At 48.0% G+C, this 22012-nt stretch overlaps 2 protein-coding genes across 8 annotated transcripts in view; both read left to right on the plus strand.

Annotated features, from left to right (window-relative positions):
* The window catches only part of SBNO1 (strawberry notch homolog 1), a 42579-nt gene extending 38550 nt beyond the window's left edge, over positions 1-4029 (plus strand). For all 7 annotated transcript variants that reach the window (XM_084649527.1, XM_084649529.1, XM_084649528.1 and 4 more), the window contains 2 exons: positions 608-801; positions 2614-4029. In XM_084649527.1, the coding sequence (XP_084505653.1) occupies positions 608-801; positions 2614-2756 (337 nt within the window). In that variant the 3' untranslated portion in view covers positions 2757-4029. The remainder of the gene's footprint in view (positions 1-607; positions 802-2613) is intronic.
* Positions 4030-15295: 11266 nt separating this feature from the next.
* CDK2AP1 (cyclin dependent kinase 2 associated protein 1) overlaps positions 15296-22012 on the plus strand; it is a 34382-nt gene continuing 27665 nt past the window's right edge. Inside the window, exon 1 of the mRNA XM_084649620.1 lies at positions 15296-15469. Coding sequence (XP_084505746.1) covers positions 15307-15469 — 163 coding nt within the window. The 5' untranslated portion in view covers positions 15296-15306. The remainder of the gene's footprint in view (positions 15470-22012) is intronic.

Raw genomic sequence — 22012 nt, forward strand, 5'->3', positions numbered from 1 at the left:
AATAACGCAGAGGGACTAAAAGTGTCTCATGCTTTGGTAAACGTATTGATCTGTTGAGATGTATTGGATATAACTAACTTGAAAAAATGTAAACCCAGTAACTTTAGCTAGATTCAGAGTTTAGATGGTTGAACTAAAGAACATTAGTTTTAATGCTGATTCTCCTAGCAGTATGCTGTTAAACCCTCAACATCATGCCTTGACTTCTCAGTGCTAACCACTGATGAAGAATGTCCGTGTATTAATACCCCAACATCTGAATTTGTTTTTAGAGCACTTACCCTCTTGCTAATGGACATTATTGGTCAGAGCCTCAGCTGGTGTGAGTTAGTGTAGCTCTGTTGACTTTAATGCAGCTTTGTCAGTTTACGCCTGCTGAGGATCTAGCCCGAGATGTACTAATAGTCTTTCACAACTTTAAAAGCCATTTTGTGGAGTAGCTTTATCCATGTCCCCATCTCACTATCCATCATGACCATCTTAACTTTCTCCTCCTTTAGTGTTTACTTACACAAGTAAAGATTTTTCATTTTTAAAAAAAAGTTCATTTGAATTGTAAATTACCCTCCCTTGTTCTTTAATGTGTTAAACTCTCTTCCTCCTCCAGGAGAGGCAATTGTAAGAAAGCAAGCCTTGGATTAGTTTGTGAAGTGGGCCTCCGCTGTCGAACTTACTTCGTCTTGTGTGGTTCAGTACTAAGTGTCTGGACAAAAGTGGAAGGAGTTCTAGCCTCTGTGAGTGGTACAAATGTGAAAATGCAAATAGTTCGGCTAAGAGCAGAAGATGGACAGAGGATTGTAGGTAAGTAAGTTTGTCCGTTATTTTAACTTGTTTCTGCTGGACCACATAGCAGTCAGTTAAACTTGGGGTGTATAGACTGAAGTTATATTCTGAGTTTGTGTAGGAGGTATACACGTACACACAGAGAATAGGCCTTTGTGCCTTACTATAAGTATTTTGATTTCTGTATTATGAGTTGTTTGCATGAGGTTAAGGGGGAGGAACTATTCCAAACCAGCCTTCTGCTGAAAACTTCTCCCGGCTAGAGCTGAAGAGACGCCCCCCCCCGCCTCAAAAAAAAAGGGGGGGGGGGAAGGAATAGGGGTGAGTCACTTCAGGCTAAACAGCAGGCTCATTGTTGTAAAAGTTAGGGTTGTTGCACCCCTACACTACTGGACAAAGTGTTGCACTTTCCCCCTCCTGTTTATCACTTGATGCATATTTCCCAACAAAGGCAAGATCCACTTATGTCCCAATACACCTGTGGTTCTCTCGGCCACCCAGAAGGGTTAGACTCCATTTTTTCCAGCCAGCTATCTTTAAAACCAAAGCCACTCAACTTTTCAGCCTTGAAGAGGGGTTGCAAACCCTTAATTCAACCATTAAAATACTCACTCCTGCAGTGTTTGTGGGCTGTTGAAGCCATGGCTGAAAAGTATGAGTGGAGTGGCTCAAGCGTGGAGATCATAGGCCTTAGCACAGGGGTGGGCAAACTTTTTGGCCTGAGGGCCATATCTGGGTGTGGAAATAGTATGGCAGGCCATGAACGCTCATGAAATTGGGAATTGGATTGCGGGAGGAGGTGAGGGCTCCAGCTCAGGATGCGGGCTCTGGGATAGGACCAGAAATGAGGAGGTCAGGGTGCTGGAAGGGGCTCTGGGCTGAGGCAGGGGATTGGAGTGCAGGAGGGGGTGAGAGCTCCAGCTGGAGGTGTGGGCTCTGGGGTGGGGCCAGGGATGAGGGATTCGGAGGGCAGAAGGGGGATCAGGGCTGGGGCAGGGGGTTGGTGCGTGTGGCATGGGAGGAGGTGAGGGGTGCAGTCCCCAGGTGGCGCTTACCTCAAGCTGCTCTCAGTAGCAGCAGCATGTCCTCCTCTCTGGCTCCTATGCAGAGGTGCGGTCAGGTGGCTATGCGTGCTGCGCCATCCACAGGCACGGCCCCTGCAGCTCCCCTTGGCCGCAGTTCATGGCCAGTGGGAGCTGTGGGTGCGGCGCTTGGGACAGGGGCCCCCTGTATGCCCCTACGTGTAGGAGCTGGAGGGGGGACATTCTGCCGCTTCCAGGAGCCGCGTGGAGCCATGGCATGCGCGGGGCAAGGCCCGCTCCTCAGTGGGAGCTTCAGGGCCAGATTAAAAGGTCTGATGGGCCAGACGCGGGTCATAGTTTGCCCACCCCTGCCTTACAGCTTAACTCCACTGAGTTTAGTGACATTTAAAAGGGGTGTAAACTGGATTTTTTTCTCTTCATCCCTGAACGTCTATAGTTTTGTGACCTCTTCTATCCAACCAGGAGAGTGAATAAACAGCCAATTGCTGCCTTGTGCATTTAGTTGAAAATACAGCAAGAGTAGTTGAAGCTGTACTTCCCTAAAGACAATTTGCATTTTTTCCTGCTAGTCTGTGACTGAAGGATCAGATGACTTTTGAATGTACTACTTTTAGTTGGGAATAGAACCTGTTTTAGCGCTCGATAAGTTCTTAAAGCCTTGACATTGAAAATTAAATCTTTTTATGCAAAAGCTGCTGCTGACATTTAAGGAACTTGGAACCATTGGCCTAAGTTCTTAATTATACAAACATTTTAAGAAGTACAGCTGACTTGTTGCTAATTACAGGTTTGCTCATTCCTGCAAATTGTGTATCACCCCTTGTAAACCTCCTGTCAACATCAGACCAGTCTCAACAGCTTGCAGTACAACAGCAGCAGATATGGCAGCAGCATCACCCACAGAGCATCACCAACTTCAACAATGCTTAAGAGGACAGACTACAGGTGTTGACTTTGGTGTTTGAGAAAAGGCTGTAAAAGCATATCACTTGCATAAAAATCAGGGACAGATTCCAAAGAAATATAATTTTTTCAGTTCAGTTGTGTGGTCTCAGAAGTACTTTGGGAATAAAGAGATACATAAAGGATGGTAGAACTGAAAGCCAGCAGTTGCTTATGGTGGTGCATCTGTCTATGCTCTTTGTAGAGCTTCCTGTTTGCTTTTACTTTTGGCCTTTTAAGCCACAAACCACAATTTTTGTTTGAAAATGCTTGAAAATTCCCAAACAGGCTTTATTTTTATCTTGTCATACAGTGCTCAGGGTTTAACGCAGTACATCAATGCCATTGCTGTGGGAGATAACCTCGAATGCATGTATTGAGTATATATAGAAAATATATATTGGGTTTTTTCTCTTCAACTTGTAAGTTTATATACGCATGAAAACTAGAGATTGCACATCATGCATTCATTCAGGTTCCTTCCCAGTTTCTGTTTGACAGTGCATGTCTTTGGAAACAGGCATGAACAGGATAAACACCCCAGTCAAGAATTCCGAGAGAAACAATCTTAGTTGTACAGCATTGGTTTTTGCATTTTTATAGTGTTTATACCCAAGTATTGCATTTTTTCTGGTTCTCTCCTGGAGGTTATATATTTGAGTCTGCAACATGTTTTTTGTGATAAGCATCTTAAATTAAAAAGTTACTTCATTTTAATGTATTAATGGTATTCCTAATGTGTAATGCAAAGATGGCTAAAAGCCTTTCCTTTAAAATTAAAATATTTCCTTAATCCGAGGTGACTATGGAAACTAAGTGCAAATTCACTTCCACCTCTCATGCAATCTTATATTTTTTACTTCATTAATGTAATTTAATTTGTCATTTGTAAGTTGAAACCTTACTTGAGCTGTAAATTAGACAATGGGGAAACTCTTGAGGGTTCCGCTATATGTGCTGTTTCTGTTACCCAGTAACTTGAATACTGTTTAATATGTTGTAAGACATTGTAGAGTTTATCTGGAGCTGTTTAAAAGAAATTGTAATGTACAAATGTGAATAGTCACTTATCTATAATATGGGTAAGTTTTGTTTTGCCTATAATAGTAGATGTTTATAAGAAAGTGAAGGACAATGTTTGTCATTTCTTGCTTGCACAGGTTGCACTATTGAAAAATTGAGATTGTATAAACCTGTCCAAAAAACTGCAAGATACCAGAATCTTGTAGATGTCAAATAAAACGTTATTGTACTAACAAAACTGGAGTCTTGTTTAGGCAATCACTGTATTCCAAAAAACTAACAAGTCTAGTTTGGCATTCAACAAGACTTGAATGGTCCAGCCTACTTAAGCTAGTCTTCTGTCTTATGGTCCATATCAGTCTTTAAGTTGAACTAGTTAGTATCTGAGACCAGCGATAAACTCTATACTGAACTTCAGTATATATTTTACAAGTAAAGATTGTGCTGTAAGTACAGTAAAGACAAGGGTAAAGGGTTGACCTGATGGAGACTTAGTGCTGTGATCCATTGTAGTGCCTGTCTCATTTCCTTAAACATTTACTCAGTGGACCAGATTCTGATGTCTCAGTGATGTAAATCTGGGATAACTATGGAACTGAGATCGGAAATAGATCTAATAACCTTATTTTTAACTCCATTAGGTAAATGATCAGTGTGAAGTCCCGTTATTGCACTAGTATTACACATGCAGCACTAATATAGGAAGAGCTCATGAATCTGGGGGGAATTGTGTGTGTGCAGGAAGTTCCATGTTTTATTCAGCCAGCAATTGAACAAACTGAAATGCATTTTGAAATAAAGACTTGTAACTACAATTGATGTGTCTGAGGCTAATGCTGGCAGCAGCTATACTGTGAGAAAGTATTTCTAACCCAGGTAATAGTGGGTGCAGTTCCATTTCTAACTGTGTGAAATTGCAAGACAGCATTGACCTGACCTCACCCACCCCCGTACTTTGTTCTGGTGCGGGCAAGGAGTTATTTGACTCCTGCGAGGTCATCAGCAGATGCTGGTGAGCCAGGCAGGCTGGACATTGTGGACCATAAAAGTAGCAAGCGTGGTGTGAGTTGCATGGTCATCATTGCCTTGTTAGTAGGTGCATTCAACATCCTAATAAAGGTGAAATATACTTCATTTCATTATTCTGTGGAGAGGCAGCTTACTCTCAGCCCTAAAATTGTTGTGTTGAGCAAAACATCATCTTCAATGTGTTCCTGGGTTGGAAACCCGAATGCTCCTATCTGCAATGCAATTGCAGAGTCTGGTCGAGAAACTTCCCCAAAAATGTAATTTTCCATTTTCTAATTGGTTCTGTTTTGTTTCAGGATAGAAATATTTTTAATGGGTTGAAACAATCAAACCAGTAACTATACACACTTTCGTCTGCCACAAAGCTATTTCCACCCCCATCGTTTGGTTGCAGATGTACAAGAGCTGTTTCCATACTGCTATATCATTGTTTTTGCGACCCAGATACTTTTCTAGCCTTATGCCAGTGATTTCCTGATGCAACTTGCTAATGAATCTAGACCCCAGCTCCAGAGGGAGTATCCCGACAGGCTGTTATAAACTTCTGTTTTAACAAAGGTCTTTTCTTCAATCTCTTGCTCCCTATGTAAACAACTCTGGTAGTCTTGATTTTTATGTGCATGCGCCCTGGGACATCATGGCATGTTTGTCCCCTGGGTAGCCTTAGTGCTATTCACTTTGCATATAAGTAGTATTAACGCTTCTTTTTGCAGTGATTAATTTGTATTGTTTTTACCATTCGATGCTGGAAGTGTTAACTCCTAATGCTAGATGCTCATGGGAGGAGTGGCCTATGAGTGTAGGTATAAGTAGAATGGCTTGGGAAATAGATCAGTCATCAAGACAGGAGGAGGGAAGACCTAACGCAACTGCAAAGATAGGGTGGCTATCCCCTCACAGCACCTCTAGTAAATTCAGGTGTCAGGCAGTGGAGGGGGCAGTAAGAGACTCAGATCCCATAATGTAAGCTAAAAGGGAGGCAAGACCCTACTTATCACTTGATCCCTATTTTTGTCTCTTACGGATCATTGTTCCACTTAGACAAATAGTAACAAAATACGTGTGTAAAACTAAAGCTGGATATAGAGGTCATTTATAAGATTAATTGTTCAGTCTCGTTTGTTTCACCCATCATTCCAATAATGCACAGGTCCCAGAGGCATGCTATATAAAATGACTCTGTAGGAGCACGCAATGTAGAAGTGTTTGAAGTGCCTTGGCCTGGAGTTAGAGAAGGGATCAGCTAGTTTTACATGTCTGAGTCAAAATCCACTGACCTTATTCGCTTATTTCAGTTGTGTCTACTAGTATGCTCAAATACACTACACATACATCTCTAACTCTTGCGGAAACTGTCTTGTCCAGTAAGTCTCGAAACTTTTGCAGTCAGCTTATGATTCTCTAGCACAGGGGTCTCAAAGTCCCGGCCCACGAGCCATCTGCGGCCCCTGAACCTCCCCGCTGTGGCCCCCGGAAACTTTTTAAAAATTTTTTCATCCAACCCTCGTGGCTGCTGGCTGGCTGCAGGAGAGATGCAGCTATGCTGCTGGCTGGCTGCTGCAGGTACCGCCCCCTGCAGCTCCCATTGGCTAGGGAAGAGGGACAGAGATACCATCACTAGTTGCTGGGCAGAATCAGCTATGGAGGCAGCATCACTAGTCATTGGGTAGAGTCAGCTGGGGTGGCATGAGGCCAAGGGAGTGAGGGAAAAGGGTGGGAAATGGCCTGGGAGGTGGCGTGACTAGTGAGGCTCCAATGACAGCATGAGGGGGCATCCTGCCTCCACCCTCCCACCCCAACCACTGACTCCGTGGCCAATGGGAGCTCCAGGGGACGGCGCCTGCACAGAGCGATGTGCCTGGCGCCTGCAGATAAGAAGAGGTGAAGATAAGAAGAAAGGAAAGTAGTTCTTTCTAGCTGTTGGCACTGCAGGTTGGTGTAATGAAATGGGGCCCTTTATTTACTGTCCCATATAATGTTGGTTGGTTGTGTAGGAGAGGTAAGGTGATTAGATAGCAAGGGTGAGAAATCGGGATGGGGGTAGGGGTAATTGGCACCTATATAAGACAAAGCCCCAAATATCAGGACTGTCCCTATAAAATCGGGACATCTGGTCACCCTAAGGAGAGGGCCATCTCAGCAGGAGCACCAGGAGGCACTGACCCTGATGGGAGGATAATCCCAGTCACACAGGAAGGGTTTGAACCACCCATTGCCCCATGATTTGAGGGTAGTAGCCATGCGCCTCACCCCCTGCATCTGACCAGTGGGCAGACCACGACTGTGCCTCCTCCTCCAGCCGCTTTTGTGCCCAAGGAGGCCAAGGCCCAGCCCAGCAAGGTCCTGCTGTCAGCGGAGCGTGGAGTGTGGGAAAGTGGATCGAACACACCTCTCTGACACCCACCTTGCTGCACTCCTGAAGGTACCGCTGCTCAGCCAGTGAGGCCAAACATCAACAAACTGACAGAACTGAGGCGTTGCCAGGTGTCTGGCAAACACTAAAAACTCTCAGGCAGGTGAAGAATTGGATAATGTTATATGACAGTTTTATGATTTCTGAGAAATTCAAAATAAAAAATACAATAGAAACGTTTTCTTTTCCGAACACCGTCTTCAGTGACATCATTGGCCCGCTGGGAGGATTTGGGGACTGGCACTGGCCCTAAGGTAAATTGAGTTTGAGACCCCTGCTCTAGCAGCAACATACCCGACTCTACATAAGATGGAGTTGAAGTCCTCCAAAGATGCCAGTTGTTTAGTCAATGTCTTGAACTGTTTTATATAAATAAAAAAAATTCTGCAACCTGTAAACATTTTGTGAAATGAGTTGTTCTGGAATTTTGCTTTTACTATTGGGATAAATCTTGCTTAAATCCCATAGTATGTTATGTACATATGTAGACAGAACGTGTATATAGAGATCTGAAAGACAACTGAGTTCATTAATGTAAATATCTCCTGTAAAGCTACTCGAGTGATCTTGTTCTTAGTCTTTTTCCCTTTCAGATGTCCCAAGAGTTTTATTCCCATTTTCTTTACTTGCCACACACGGCATTTGTGTGTACATTAAAATATATACAAAATGTTCCACGGGTATCATACACTAGATAATTCTATTTCACAGTCGTGTTTTCACAACTATCAATTGTCTTGTCTTCTATAATTTTTTCAAAGTGTATTATGTATTTTTAATTCCATATTTTTAGTGTGCAATGCATTGTCTTGAAAGAAACGGATTCCTGATGATGTCCTTTGATTAGTACCACTTGGTTTTTATTGCTTGTATCAGAGGGAAGCAATAGTTTGAATTTTGATTCAGCTTATGCTCATACCTTTTGATATCAGTCTCCTTAGCCTTTTCAGTGCATACTTGATGCTCTAGCATACACTGCTAAGTAAATTCATCTTAGTGTAGGGTGGGAAGAGAATATCTCCAACCAGTGCACTGTGAACTCCTACAACTGGGACATGATTGCAAGCACAAGCTCTACAGATACAGCTGGTGACCTAAACAACAGCATTGTCCTCAGTCCTAAAGCACAAAGTTATGGTGATCAATACTTACCATGGATCTGGCTCTTCAAAGTGCTCTACAAAGGTGGGTAAGTTGAAGGGAGAAGATGCTGCTGCAATTGTGTCCTCCTAGAGAGGAACTTAAGCTTTATTTTAATGCATTGATTCATGAACAGGAAGTGCAGACTGAGAATTAATCAGAAATTAAGTGCCTGCAGAGCAAGTGGCAAATGCAAATGATCCACATTTAAATTTAGGTCAGAACTCATGGGGAAACCATTAAACTTTCGTCACAGGGAGACCACCCATATACCTGTGGAAGTTACTTAAATTCTGGTGTAATTTTTAAAACCCCATTATTATGGGTGGTGGGGGAAGTTTTGTTTCATAGGTAATTCCAAGGCAGTGTGGGATTGGAAAAGAAATGAATAAAATTAAAGTAATTTTTTTAGTTTGTGCCTTACTCAGCTGTTAAACTAGAGGCCATCCAAACCTAAAGGCACTGCTCCCCATCACCTCTTATCTTTGAGAAGGATTTATTGAGCACCCTTGTTACTGAACTGTATATTCCACAGACTGGAATATCATCAAAGGAAGAATCTCACTGCACATGAGACAAAATTAATCTCTGTGCTAATTCTATTACTGTTGGATGCTTCACTAAGAAACTCTGAGCCTTAGGAAATATTTAAACCATTTCTCCAGTGAAGCACCAGCTACAGTATGAGTCCTCAGAACAACCTCATGCCAGAGACTGAAAAAGCAACTACCCATATGAATGCATCTGGAGGTAAACCAGGTTCATCTCTGGTGCCAAAGAATAGAGTGTAAAAGTAAATCCAGAGTGCAACTGATAGCATAACTTGCTAATTATGAGACCCACTGAAATTGAACACTACCTGCTTTTCTGTTTTAAAAAAGGAAAGAAATGCCTGAAATGCTCCTGGCTTGCAGCACATGGTTATGACCAGTAGTGACAGATGCTCTTAAAACACACTTTGGTCTTGTAGTAGTATTGTGGTCTTGTGGATTTTTAATGTCAGAGGGTCCATTGTTTTCTAGTTTGACCTGCATAACCCAAAAGTTTAATATTGACTCTGATCTTCAAATCATATGACAGTCCACAAAATCCCTAAGATAGAGGATGTTTCAGGAGTATAGATAGGTCCTGGGCAAGCCTAAACTGTTACAACCTGTTCAGGAGCTACCGTGTCGTCCAGGTCTACTACAGCATCGTTTCATAATATTGTATAATATACTCTTAAAAATCAGTGGTCATTTTCAAAGAGAAAGAGACCCTTTCCTGGGGTGAAGATAAAATAGAAATAGTGGTAGCTGCACTTACAGCCAGATTGTCATTCCTGACCAAATCTAGAACCATGGGGTTTTTTTAAGTTTAATTGATAGTGGGGTTAAGACTCATTTAAATCCTCATATCAGTTTGCTTTAAATTGTATTTTCTAATAACTAAATCCACTTCTGATCTGAGGTTCTGAATGTCAAGTTTCAGTTTTAACTTTAAGCAAACTTTAATGGGCTGAGTTACCTGTCTGGGACCAGTCTCTTGCTATATTTGACATTTGCACTGGAAAGGATAAAGAGTTTTTACTACTAATGTTTTGTTTGTAAAAACAATCTCCACAAACCCAGTTGGAGAAGATCACTCTAATAAAATAGCATGTTCATGATAAGCCCATCACAGTATTGCTGTATGTAAAGTCATCAGACCCATTAGCAATTTATATAGAATCCCACAAACTACTGCGTTTTATTTTAGGTGAGTGTTCCTCCGATCGAATCCTGTGGATTTTTGCCCTGAAATAACTTTTGCCATATGAATACCTCTGAGCAAAAGATGTTGCTTGTATAGGTAGAACTTCACTATTGATGTTCTCTCCCTGTACATCTTAACAGTACATGATGGATTCCAAAGACGCTTAAAATGAAAGTGAATTGTATGTTTATATATATATATATGGCTAACCCTAATTTGGATTTTCTGACTCCATTAAAGACTTCAACTTATGCTGGTACGGTACTGCACTACATCTCCCTGCCTTTCCTGTGTTAGCAATAATACCAAGTATACATAAGCACCAACAGTTTCGAGTCAAGGTGGCAGAAGATTTTGGGGTGTCGTGCAGTAAAATTTTAATGGCTGCATGAATTAGCAGGTTTTATACTCAAGTCAAAATGACAAACTGTGGAACGTTATGAATTTTGTAATTTTGTAAAAATTTTCTTTTTTGTAAAAATTCTTAAATAAATTAAACTGGCTGTTACTCTGATTATTTTTCTTTGCTTATCTACTGTAACATTTAGATACACAACTGTTACTTCTGAGAGTTACCTTCAAGCCATACTTGCATACACTGAAGATGCTCATTGTTGCCTCACTTCTAGGAACCTTTAGACTCTTAAAGATTATTTTGGTGTAGCACAAAAATATTTCCCTTTCATTTCATTTAGTAAACTAAAATACTTGACACTTTTAGTACCTATTAGAGGCTCCCAAGAATTTAAACAATTATTAAATAAGAATAGGGAGTTACCAGTCCTACTTAAAAATTAGTTGTAGGATTCCTTAACCAAAGTGAAAAAACAGGGCTGGCTGCCCTGTGTAACAGAGCTCAGAAACTTCGCTTTTGCTTCGCTTAACCCAAAGAGTTACCATCGGAGACAGACCACTCTTTTCTCCGTTCCCATGTGGATGAATTGCTTTACATTTTCTGTCTGATTCTTTTTTCTTTGTTTTACTGTTTCCCCAAAACTGTGCACTCAGATTCTAATGCTTCTGTGATGCCGGTAATTCTTTGTGACTAATGAAGACGCTCATGTATTAGAGCTGCATTCTTCATTTTTATTGACCTTTTTTTTCTCTTTTGTCTGGGAGCAGGGGTGGAATTCTGAAAGGAATTGGGGCAGGAGAGAGGATATCAAACTGGCAACTAGCAAACTGAAGTCCTCTACCTGCAGCACCCCTTTGAAATCCAAATGTAGATAATTTTTTTCTTTCTTTGAGACCCTGCTGCAAGTAGACATATGCAGAATTTATGTGACTCAGCTAAATTTATGATGGGTTCTAGAGGGCATGAAACTGAGAGATGTATGTCCTATCAGGCAGAGTTGTTGTCGTTTCTTTTAAATCATCCACCCTAGAACCGAGAGGGATTTAATTACTCCTAGATTTGATCTTCACTGCAGTTATTTGGGAGTGAATAAAAATTGCGTGTATGTCTAAATGAGCAATGAAATGACATCTGTTTGAGCCTGCAACAGCAGGTGAATGAGTGCAGGGAAGAGCAGAGGGGAGACACATACTGACACTTCCTCCAAATTCTGATCCTTCTCCCCTCTCTGCCCAGTTCTTTTGCCAGAGAACCTGATTTTGAGAGGACATGGAGCTGCCTCAGCCCACTAGGTCTCAGGAATAGAAGCTTTAATCCAACAAGCCTAGCTCGCTGCAGACACAGTGGCTTCCAGCCTGGAACCCTCCCAGAGGCTGAATAGGCAGGTAGGAGACCAAAATTCCATTGAGGGCCAGAGTCCGTTTTCATTGGGTCAAACTCAATGAAATGCAAGAAAACAAAAAAGAGGCAGGGAAAAAAAACATAAAGAGGCAGGGAAATGTCTGTGTCAGTGGTAAGAAGAGAGAAGGATGTTAAAAGACACTAATTTTAACCAGACTTTCTTTAATACCAAGATTACAAGTGGAACCTTCAAATCTTCCATCTCCTCCGAAGATAGGCAACCCAGCTGCACTGGCTAAGAAGGTTATTTTTACCCTGACCTCTTCCTGCAGCTCTGACCACCTCATGCAGCATTTCCCTTAACTGTCTTCACGCAAGCCTGCTGCTCCCTCTTCAAGCGTATTGCCAAGATGCTTACAGGGAACCCCTCCAGCTTTATTTCCCATGGGAGCCTTCCCTTTCTCCTACCAGTCAATGTGTTTGTGACACCTGAACACCGTTTCCTACTAAAATTGGCCCTGTCCAACACTTCTGCCCAGCTCTACAACCTCCCCTGCGGCTATAAGACCTTGCAAAGAACCTCTGAGCAGCCACCGCTAGTTTGCACAAATTCCCCTTCCCTGCTGCATTTAGGGCAGCGTCCCTTATCAAGGACATTGTTCCCTCTTTAAGTTTTACAGCCAATGCACCATTCTAGGCTCTTTGCCAGGATCCCCTGGATTCAGTGTTAATGAGACTCCTGACACTTAGAATGCTGTTCGCTGTTGCCATAGTTGCAGCGGGAAGGGTTGGGAAGATGGCAGACTCCTGCCTGCCTCCATCTCTCCTTGCCTTTCACACAGGTTAAGTGCCTTTAGGGCTGCTCTGTCCTTTCCCATCCACAGTGGCCTCTAGGGGCATGTTGATGCTACGGCAGTGCAGCGGTAGTGTAGATGCTTCCTACTTGGACAGAATGGGTTCTTCCGTCGGTGTAGTTAGCTCCCCTCTCAGAGAGGTGGATTATGTTGATGGAAGAATCCTTCCTTTCACCTAACCGCATCAGTGCTGTGGGTTAGTTTGACCTAACTACGGCACACAGGATTCCATATTTTTCACGGCCCAGAGCAACATAGCTGGCTCGGTTTAATTCGTAAGTGTAAAGCAGGGCTAGATCCATGCAGTCTGCGGACACAGCTGGGAACACCATAAGCTGGCTCACGACCCTCAGCCTGTAATATGGCTGCTCTCAGTCTCACAGAGCTGTGTATATTACCCTGGTCATGAGGGAACTCTGCTAAATTGTGGCTTAGCTGTATGTGGCTGGCTGCAGACCAGTTTGGGGCAATCTTACACCAGGCCCTTGTGTACCCAGCCAAGAACACAGCAAGCAGACTCGGCACTCAGGAGAAACGTAGATCCTCATCCGCTTCTCATAACTGACTTAAATTTAACGTTCATGTTTCCTCCTTTCATCGGCTAGGAAGGTGTGTACTCCGAGTAACTATTCCATTACTGCCAGCTCGTTCTGAGGGAGGGCTGAGGTAATCTGGCCTGCCCTTTCTGAGAGGCCTTTGGACCATCTACTTTTCTAGATTGTTGGAGGAGAGAAAGGGAAGAATCAGTGGCTGGGGCACTCAGGTACCACTCCAAAGAGCTGGGTCCAACTGCTGTCTTGGCCACAGACTCCCTGTGTGACCTTGGGGGCACGTCTCTGAGCCTCAGCTCACCATGTCTAAAAATGAGGCTAATAATACTTCCTGGGTTTGTCTCAGAGCTGGCGGTAGGCATAAGCAGACTAAGCAATTGCTTAGGGCCTGAGCAGCTCAGGGAGTCTCCCCTATTCGCTTCCTTTCATAAGAACTTGCCTGTTTTAGTATTTGGGGGAGCCTCCAAAAATATTCCTGCTTAAGGCCCCCAGTGGGCTAGCACTGCTGCTGGGTTGTCTCATGTATTTCAATAGTAGGAGGAGAACCCTGTGTGTACAGCATCTAGAACCAGGGGCCTCTGAGTCTGGTTGGGGCCTCTAGGTGCTACTGCCATAACAGTCCTAGAGGTCGGATCTGCTGCATTTCTAGAGTGGTGGAGGCTTTTTAGCTCAAGTCCTTGACCACCTCCCCAGAGACATTCAGAGAGCTCCTGGGGCTCCCCCGTTACTCTTTTTCAATTAATAAAGGGAGAGAAAAGGAATCATTAATATTGTGCAGCATTTAAAAGCTATTCAAGCCATGGCAGTGACTCTCCACGGGGAAATTGTCCAGCACTTATTTATTTCAGTCCCCCCAAGAGAACAGGCAGGACCAGCATATCTTGGACTTGAAAGAGCTGGATCAGTATCTCAGCTGCGCTAGGTTTCAGAGAGCGTTCTATGTTCACTCTTTCTAGCTTGGGCAGCCTCCTACCCATGTGGACCTTCCCAGTGCTGATTTATATATGCAGCTCTCAGTTAACAGGGAACATCTGCTTGGGGGCTTTTGTCTCCAGCCCAGTTTGCCTCACCGACACTGAGGGAGCAGGGATGTCAAACTCCTTTGGAGAAAGGGCTGAATTGTGTGTGGAACAGCAGGCGGTGGCCTGGGGTATAAATTCAGGACTATATAAGACATAAGAATGGCCAGACTGGGTCAGACCTAAAGGTCCGTCTAGCCCAGTATTCTGTCTTCTGACAGTGGCCCGTGCCAGGTGCCCCAGAGGGAATGAACAGAACAGGGGATCATCCAGTGATCCATCCCCTGTCGCCCGTTCCCAGCTTCTGGCAAACAGAGGCTCGGGACACAATCCCTGCCCATCCAATGCCCCCCACAATGCACAGGGAGTGCCCACAGATGCCAGGAGGTTTGCACAGAGATCAAAAGGAGAATGCAGCCTATGTATAGTGATTTAAGGTCTGGATATTATTTGTTCAGTGCCTCATTATCCCATTCACTGGTCAGTGGGAGAGTCCTGTTCCTGTCCTTCATTTCTCTTTCATCCCATCCTCCTTCTTCTATTTCTCTCTGTCATGTGACCCCCATAAATACATCATGTAGGCCAGGTCTAGTGAGTGGACTGTATGTTTGACACCCCTGCTTTAGAGCAATGGCAGTAGCAGCAGCCTGAGCCAGGAAAGTAGGCATGGAGCTTTGCTTTAGGCTTGCGCCCTGCAATTAACCGTACAATAGATCCTGAAGCAGGACTGGCCGAAAGCAAGCCCCAAAGTCCCTTGTCTCCGACTCAGAACCCACCACCTCCCAGATTGCTATCTGCAGCAGCTGAAAGGCAGTGCTTCTACCTCCAGAGAGCAGAGGTGAAGTAACACAGGATCTCTGGGGTCTTGTACCACAGCCTGCAGTCAGTAAGAGACAGAGCAATACACAGTGATACAGACTGACAGCTGAATGGTGCCAGATAGCTACTTGCTGGGTTGGGCTTCCTCATTTGGCAGAAAGATCAAGGACTCAGGAGTGGGCGGAAAACAAGAGTCCACTGCCTGGAGGGCTGGAAGACAGATTCCATCCAGAGAAGCTGAAGGGGTTGGGCTGGGAGGAATGAGAGTTTGTCTAGGATGGGGCCATAGTCTGGGAAGAAATCTGCCCAGGGAAGCAGAGAAACAGAGAGAGATTTTAATCCACCTGTGCAAAAGGTCGTACCAAAGAAAGAGACCTAGAAACACGGCACTGTCACAGAGGGATTCATCTCACTCACTGCCAGGTAGGGTTCCCAACAGTCCCTTATTACAAGGGACATCCCTTCTTTTTTCATCTCTTTTCAACAAGGTCGGGAATTGCTGAGCGCCGCAAAAAGCAGCACGAAATACCCCCTGGCAAATGAGAGTGCTGCTTATTTTTCTTCAAGTGATTGCTCATGTGTATTCCACAATAGGTGTGCATGCTCGCCATGTGCATCGGTGCCAGAAGTTTTTCCCCTAGCTGTACCCATACGGGGGGAGCGCCCCGCCCGTGATCCCTGAAGTGGCGCCTGCCTGCCGTGGTATAAGGGGAGCTGCGTGCTCCCCCCACCCTCAGTTCCTTCTTACTGCCAGTGAAGGTGCGTCAGAACTGCTCTGCTCCAGCTTTGCTGTAGCTTGTCCCCAGAACGGTTCGTTCCTTCAGTGTTAGTACCTGTAGTTAGTTAGCTCTTTAGCTAGTCAGCAAGCCCAGGCTGGGGCATGCCCTGGGCCCCAGGGTTTAAGTTATGCGACTCTTGTAGTGACCCGCATGCAGACTGTTTGTGCTGTTTGGGAGAAACTCTTAACAACGAAAGGTGCAATTCCTTTAAGCCTTGGACCAAAAGTGAAAGGGACATTAGGCTCCAAGCCATCCTGATGGAGTCAGCGCTGATCCCGACTCCGGCACGGCGCTCTGAACCAGTACCCAGCACCATGGCATCAGTACGCGGTGACCCTCCAGTGCCATCGACCAGTCAGCACCGCTCCGCGTTCACGGGGCATGCCAAGAGGGCCAGGAAGGTTCCCTCTTCGCAGCGGCACCGAGGGAAATCTGGGACAGAGGCTAGGCCCATGTCTGGCAGTCCTCGCTCCCCACCGGGCCCCAGACCTCTGAGTCACATTGAGTGGAGTAGCCTGACCCCTTTGGAACAGGCCTCTCTGGATGTCTGGATGCCTTCCACGTCTGAAGCCCTCCAGGCGGCCCAGGATGTTATGTCCATGTCGGTGCCAGGAGCACCGCCGATGTTGGCCCCATGCTCCAGAGGCAAGCCGCTGCCGGGATCTCCACAGTTGCCTCTGGCTCGGTCTCGGTCTTGGGAATGTTCCTGACGCCGTTCACCGCCCAGCGACCGCTCGGCGCAGAGTCCATGTGGATCGCCCTCAATACTGACCAGACTGTCTGGCTGGGTTCTGTCCGGCCGGGACTCTTGGCACCGCTCGTCCTCAAGGAACAATTATCGATGGGACCGCAGCAGGCACTGCCAACGGTCCTTGTCTCGGAGGGGGGACCGCGGCCGCTCACAGCATGGTCGTCGGCAAGCCATTCCTGCTCGGCCTCTCGCTCCAAGTCTCCGCCAAAACATTGCAGCCCTGGGTGTCAATCACCAGCATCTCGCTGTCGTGGGTCTGCCCGTCAAGGCTGTTCGTGGAGCAGCTGCTACCGTCGGTACTGGTCCTCCACTTCGAGATCGCGGTCCCATGGCCGACGTCGATCCCAGCACTGCTGCTCCTCCTCGTCCAGAGGCAGCAGCAGATTGTATGCCAGCCTGGCCTCCATTCGTAGCGGTCCTTCGATGGGCCAGGCCAGCCAAGTCGAACAGCTGGCCCTGCCAGTGCTGCAGCCAGGGCCGGCTCTAGGATTTTTGCCACCCCAAGCAAAAAAATTTTTGGCCACCTCCACTTTTTTTTTGTGGCCCTCAGCCCCCATCTCCGCCCCATCCCCAAATACCTGGCCCTGCCTCCTCCCCCGGGCGTGCCACATTTCCCCCCCCCCCATGGCTTCCTGCAGCTCCCCCACCCCCGCACCCCCCCACCCTAGCTCACCTCCGCTCCGCCTGCTCCCCTGAACAAGCCGCCGCTCCGCTTCTCCCCCGTCCCTCTCAGGCGAGGGAGAGGCAGAGCGTTCAGGGGAGCAGGCAGAGCGGAGGTGAGCAAGGGTGGGGGGGGGGGTGCAGGAAGTAATGTGGGGGGGGGTTTGAGGAACCGCTCCCTGCCCCAGCTCACTTCCGCTCCACCACCGCCGCCTCCCCCAAGCGCGTCGCCACTTGGCTTCTCCCCCCTCCCTCCCAGGCTTGCCGCACGAAACAGCTGTTTGGCGTGCAGCAAGCCTGGGAGGGAGGGGGGAGAAGCGGAGCAGTGGTGGCGCGCTCGGGGAGCAGGCAGAGGCAGAGCGGAGGTGAGCTGGGGCGGCAGGGGCACATTTCTAGGGGCGGCGTGGCTGGCGCCGGAATGATGCCCCTAGAAATGTGCTGCTCCAAGCACCTGCTTCTTTTGCTGGTGCCGAGAGCCGGCCCTGGCTGCAGCAGGTGCAGTGGCACCGAGCGTCGTGGCTGGCCCAATGGTACCAGCGGGCACTGTGGTCTCTGGCTCGCTCAGTGGCCAGAGCTTTGGAAGCACCATCGGCCTCCCTCTTCAGATCCCCAAGGAAGGAGTCGGTAGGACGTGCATCCTCGGCACTGTTCCTGGAGTCCAACCAGGTGGCAGACCCTCCGGTGCCGGCCAATACCCAGAGCACCACACCGGCTTCTTCTCCCCGCCCGGAGGAAGCGATTGCAGCCCTGCTCCCCTCCTCCCCGCAGGACGACTTCAGGGCCCATGAAGAACTCTTAAAGAGGGTGGCAGCAAGCCTCCACCTCCAGCCAGAGGAGATGGAGGAGCCCTCAGACTCCCTGTTTAACGTGCTGTTCTCGTCGGCACCGGGCAGGGTGGCCTTGCCTCTCCATGAAGGGGTGGCTAAAATTTCAAATGCCCTGTGGCAGACACCGGCCTCATTGGCCCCTATCTCTCAGAGGGCAGAACGCAAGTACTTTGTACCCACTAAAGGGCATGAGTACTTGTATACCCACCCAGCGTCCAACTCCCCGGTGGTCGAGTCGGTCAACCACAGGAAATGGCAGGGTCGACCAGCCTCAACCCCAAAGAACAAAGACTCTTGGACACTGGACTCTTTCAGAAGGAAAATTTATTCATCCTAGAGCTTCCAGTTGCGAGTGGCAAATCATCAGGCTCTCCTGGGCCAGTATGAATTCAATCGGTGGGGCTCCCTGCCCAAGTTTGAGGACTCCCTCCAGGAGTGCGACAGAAAGGAGTTCAAGGTTCTAGTGGAGGAGGGGGCAGCAGCCGCTCGGGCGTTCCTGCAGGCAGCCTCGGATGCTGTGGATACGGCTGCACAATCCATGGCCTCCGTGGTGTCGATGAGATGGGCATCATGGCTCCTGCTCTCTGGGCTTTCCAGCGAGGCGCAGTCCTCCACGCAGGATTTCCTGTTTGATGGGAAAGCCCTGTTTGCGGAGGAGACATATACAAGGCTGCACGGCATGAAAGACTCCCACACAACCCTCCAGACTCTGGGCCTATATGTACCGGCTCTGGCAAAACCTAAATTCAAGTCGCAGCAGACTCCCACCCAGGCTGCCCTCCTGAAGTATGAGACTGCCCACAAGAAACAGTGGGACTATAAGAGACGCCCTCAGAGGCAGTCTCGGCCGGCCCCCCAGCCTGGCTCCTCTAAGGGCAAGCCGGCGGGGAAAAGGCGCTTTTGACGGGCCACTCGGGGGCACCCTGCCAGTCCTCATCAGGGATCCACCCTCAATAAAGCTCCCCTTCTCCAACCCGTTGTGTGCTTTCCTCCCAGAATGGTCACAGCTAACCTTGGACCAATGGGTCCTCAACACCATCTCCTGGGGTTAAACCCTCCAGTTTACTTCCTCCCCACTCAAAATCCCCCCAATTCTGTCCCTCTTGGGGGAATCCCTCGCACGAAGCTCTGCTCGAGCAGGAGGTGGGGCGGCTCCTAGGACTAGGAGAGGTAGAGGCGGTGCCCAAGGAGTTCATGGGCAAGGGGTATTACTCCTGATACTTCCTTATCCCAAAGGCCAAAGGGGGAGCTCAGAGCCATCTGGACCTGTGAGGTCTGAACCAGTACATGGTGAAACTCAAGTTCCACATGGTTTTCCTGGCCTCCATCATCCCCGCCCTGGAGTCCGGGGACTGGTACACTGCCCTTGATCCATAGGACACATACTTCCACATCCACATATTCGAGGGGCTCAGGCACTTCCTCTGTTTCATGGTGGGACAGAATCACTAGCAATTCATGGTCCTCCCGTTTGGTCTGTCCACTTCCCCCAGGGTATTTACAAAATGCATGACGGTGGTAGCAGCCTACCCAGATGGCGGGGGGAGGGGGGATCCAGATATTTCCATATCTGGATGATTGGCTGGTCAAGGGTACCTCCCGGTCACAGGTGAGGGATCACGTGGCGCTCCTACTGTCCACAGGCACTGCCTTGGGCCTGTTGGTAAACAGCACCAAATCCACGTTAGTCCCGGTCCAACGCATAGAGTTTATCAGGGCGCTCCTGGACGCAGCGTCAGCCACAGCCTCTCTCCTGCCAGACAGATTCGAGACCCTGAAAGGTCTCATTGACTTGGTTTCAAAGTTCCTGGTGACAACAGCCAGGGTTTGCCTGCAGCTCTTGGGTCACATGTCAGCGTGCACGTACGTGGTCTGTCACACCAGACTCAGGATGAGGCCCCTCCAACTCTGGTTGGCGTCGAAGTTCTCCCAGGCCACAGACAGGATGGAGAAGGTTCTCACCGTGCCGGACTCTGTGATCACCTCCCTACGGTGGTGGTCCACCCCAAACAACATGCTCCAAGGGGTTCCGTTCAGGGACAGGACCCCATCATTGGAGCTTATTCAGCTTATCCAGCTTATTCTTGACTACCTCCTCCACCTGAGAACCCAGGGCCTGGCACCTTCATCAGTCAAGGTGCACCTGGCAGCCATATTGGCCTTCCATCTGCCAGTGCAGGGGCACACGGTATTTTCCCATGCTATGACTGGCTGGTTCCTCAAGGGGTTGGACTGTCTTTCCCCATATTCTAGACCCTCGGTCCTGCAGGGGGACTGGTTTTGGCTTGTCTCACAGGGCCCCCTTTTGAACCAGTGGCCATGTGCTCCTAGTCTCACCTCTCATGGAAGGTGGCCGTCCTGGTTGCAAACTTCTGAGCTGCCGTACATGGTTTTTCATAAAGATAAGGTCCAGCTCCGCCCACACCCCACATTCCTCCCGAAGGTGGTCTCCGCTTCCAACATGGGTCAGGACATTTTTCTACCGGTCCTCTGCCCCAAGCCCCACATGTCCGATGAGGAGCACCGTCTCCACACGCTCGATGTGCGACGGGCTCTGGGTTTCTACCTCGAGCGGACCAAGCCGTTCAGAAAGCCCTCACAACTGTTCGTCGCCTCGGCCGATCGCATGAGGGGCCAGCCGATTTCCGCTCAGTGGCTTTCCAATGGGATCACTTTGTGCATCCGTTCCTGTTATGAGCTGGCAGGTGTCCCCCCACTGCCCATTGTGAGGGCACACTCGACTCGAGCGCAGGCCTCGTCGGCTTCCTTTATTGCCCATGTCCCCATTCAGGACATCTGTAGGGCTGCCACATGGTTTTCAGTTCACATGTTCACCTCGCACTATGCGATTGTCTCCCAAACCAGGGATGATGCTGGGTTCGGCAGGGCTGTCCTCCATCCTGGGAACTTGTGAACTCCTACCCACCTCCAACAGATATAGCTTGGAATTTCCTATTGTGGAATACACGTGAGCAATCACTGGAAGAAGAAAAGACAGTTACCTTTTTCATAACTGGTGTTCTTCGAGATGTGTTGCTCATGTCAACTCCACATCCCGCCCTCCTTCCCCTCTGTCGGAGTTGTCTGGCAAGAAGGAACTGAGGGTGGGGGTAGTGTGCAGCTCTCCTTACACCGCGCCAGGCAGGTGCCACTCCAGCAATTGCGGGGGGCGCTCCCCCCATATGGGTACTGCTGTGGGGGAAACTTCCGGCACTGGTGCACATGGCGAGCACGCACACCTATTGTGGAATAGACATGAGCAACGCATCGGCAGAGACTCCGCCGATTAGAAGGCATGAGATGCACTGTCCTAGGGATGGGGGTTCCATGACCACCACTCCCAAGAGGAGGAGGCGGGTGGTGGTGGTCGGGGACTCTCTCCTCAGGGGGACTGAGTCATCTATCTGCCGCCCCGACCAGGAAAACCAAGAAGTTTGCTGTTTGCCAGGAGCTAGGATTCATGATGTGACAGAGAGACTGCCGAGACTCATCAAGCCCTCAGATTGCTACCCCTTCCTGCTTCTCCACGTGGGCACCAATGATACTGCCAAGAATGACCTTGAGCGGATCACTGCAGACTACGTGGCTCTGGGAAGAAGGATAAAGGAGTTTGAGGTGCAAGTGGTGTTCTCATCCATCCTCCCCGTGGAAGGAAAAGGCCTGGGTAGAGACCGTCGAATCGTGGAAGTCAACAAATGGCTACGCAGGTGGTGTCGGAGAGAAGACTTTGGATTCTTTGACCATGGGATGGTGTTCCAAGAAGGAGGAGTGCTAGCAGAGATGGGCTCCACCTAACAAAGAGAGGGAAGAGCATCTTCGCAAGCAGGCTGGCTAACCTAGTGAGGAGGGCTTTAACCTAGGTTCACCGGGGGAAGGAGACCAAAGCCCTGAGGTAAGTGGGGATGTGGGATACTGGGAGGAAGCAAGAGCAAGAAAGCGCGAAAGGGGC

This window comes from Lepidochelys olivacea (genome assembly GCF_965140295.1).
Source record: "Lepidochelys olivacea isolate rLepOli2 genome assembly, chromosome: 15".
NCBI lineage: Eukaryota > Metazoa > Chordata > Testudines > Cheloniidae > Lepidochelys > Lepidochelys olivacea.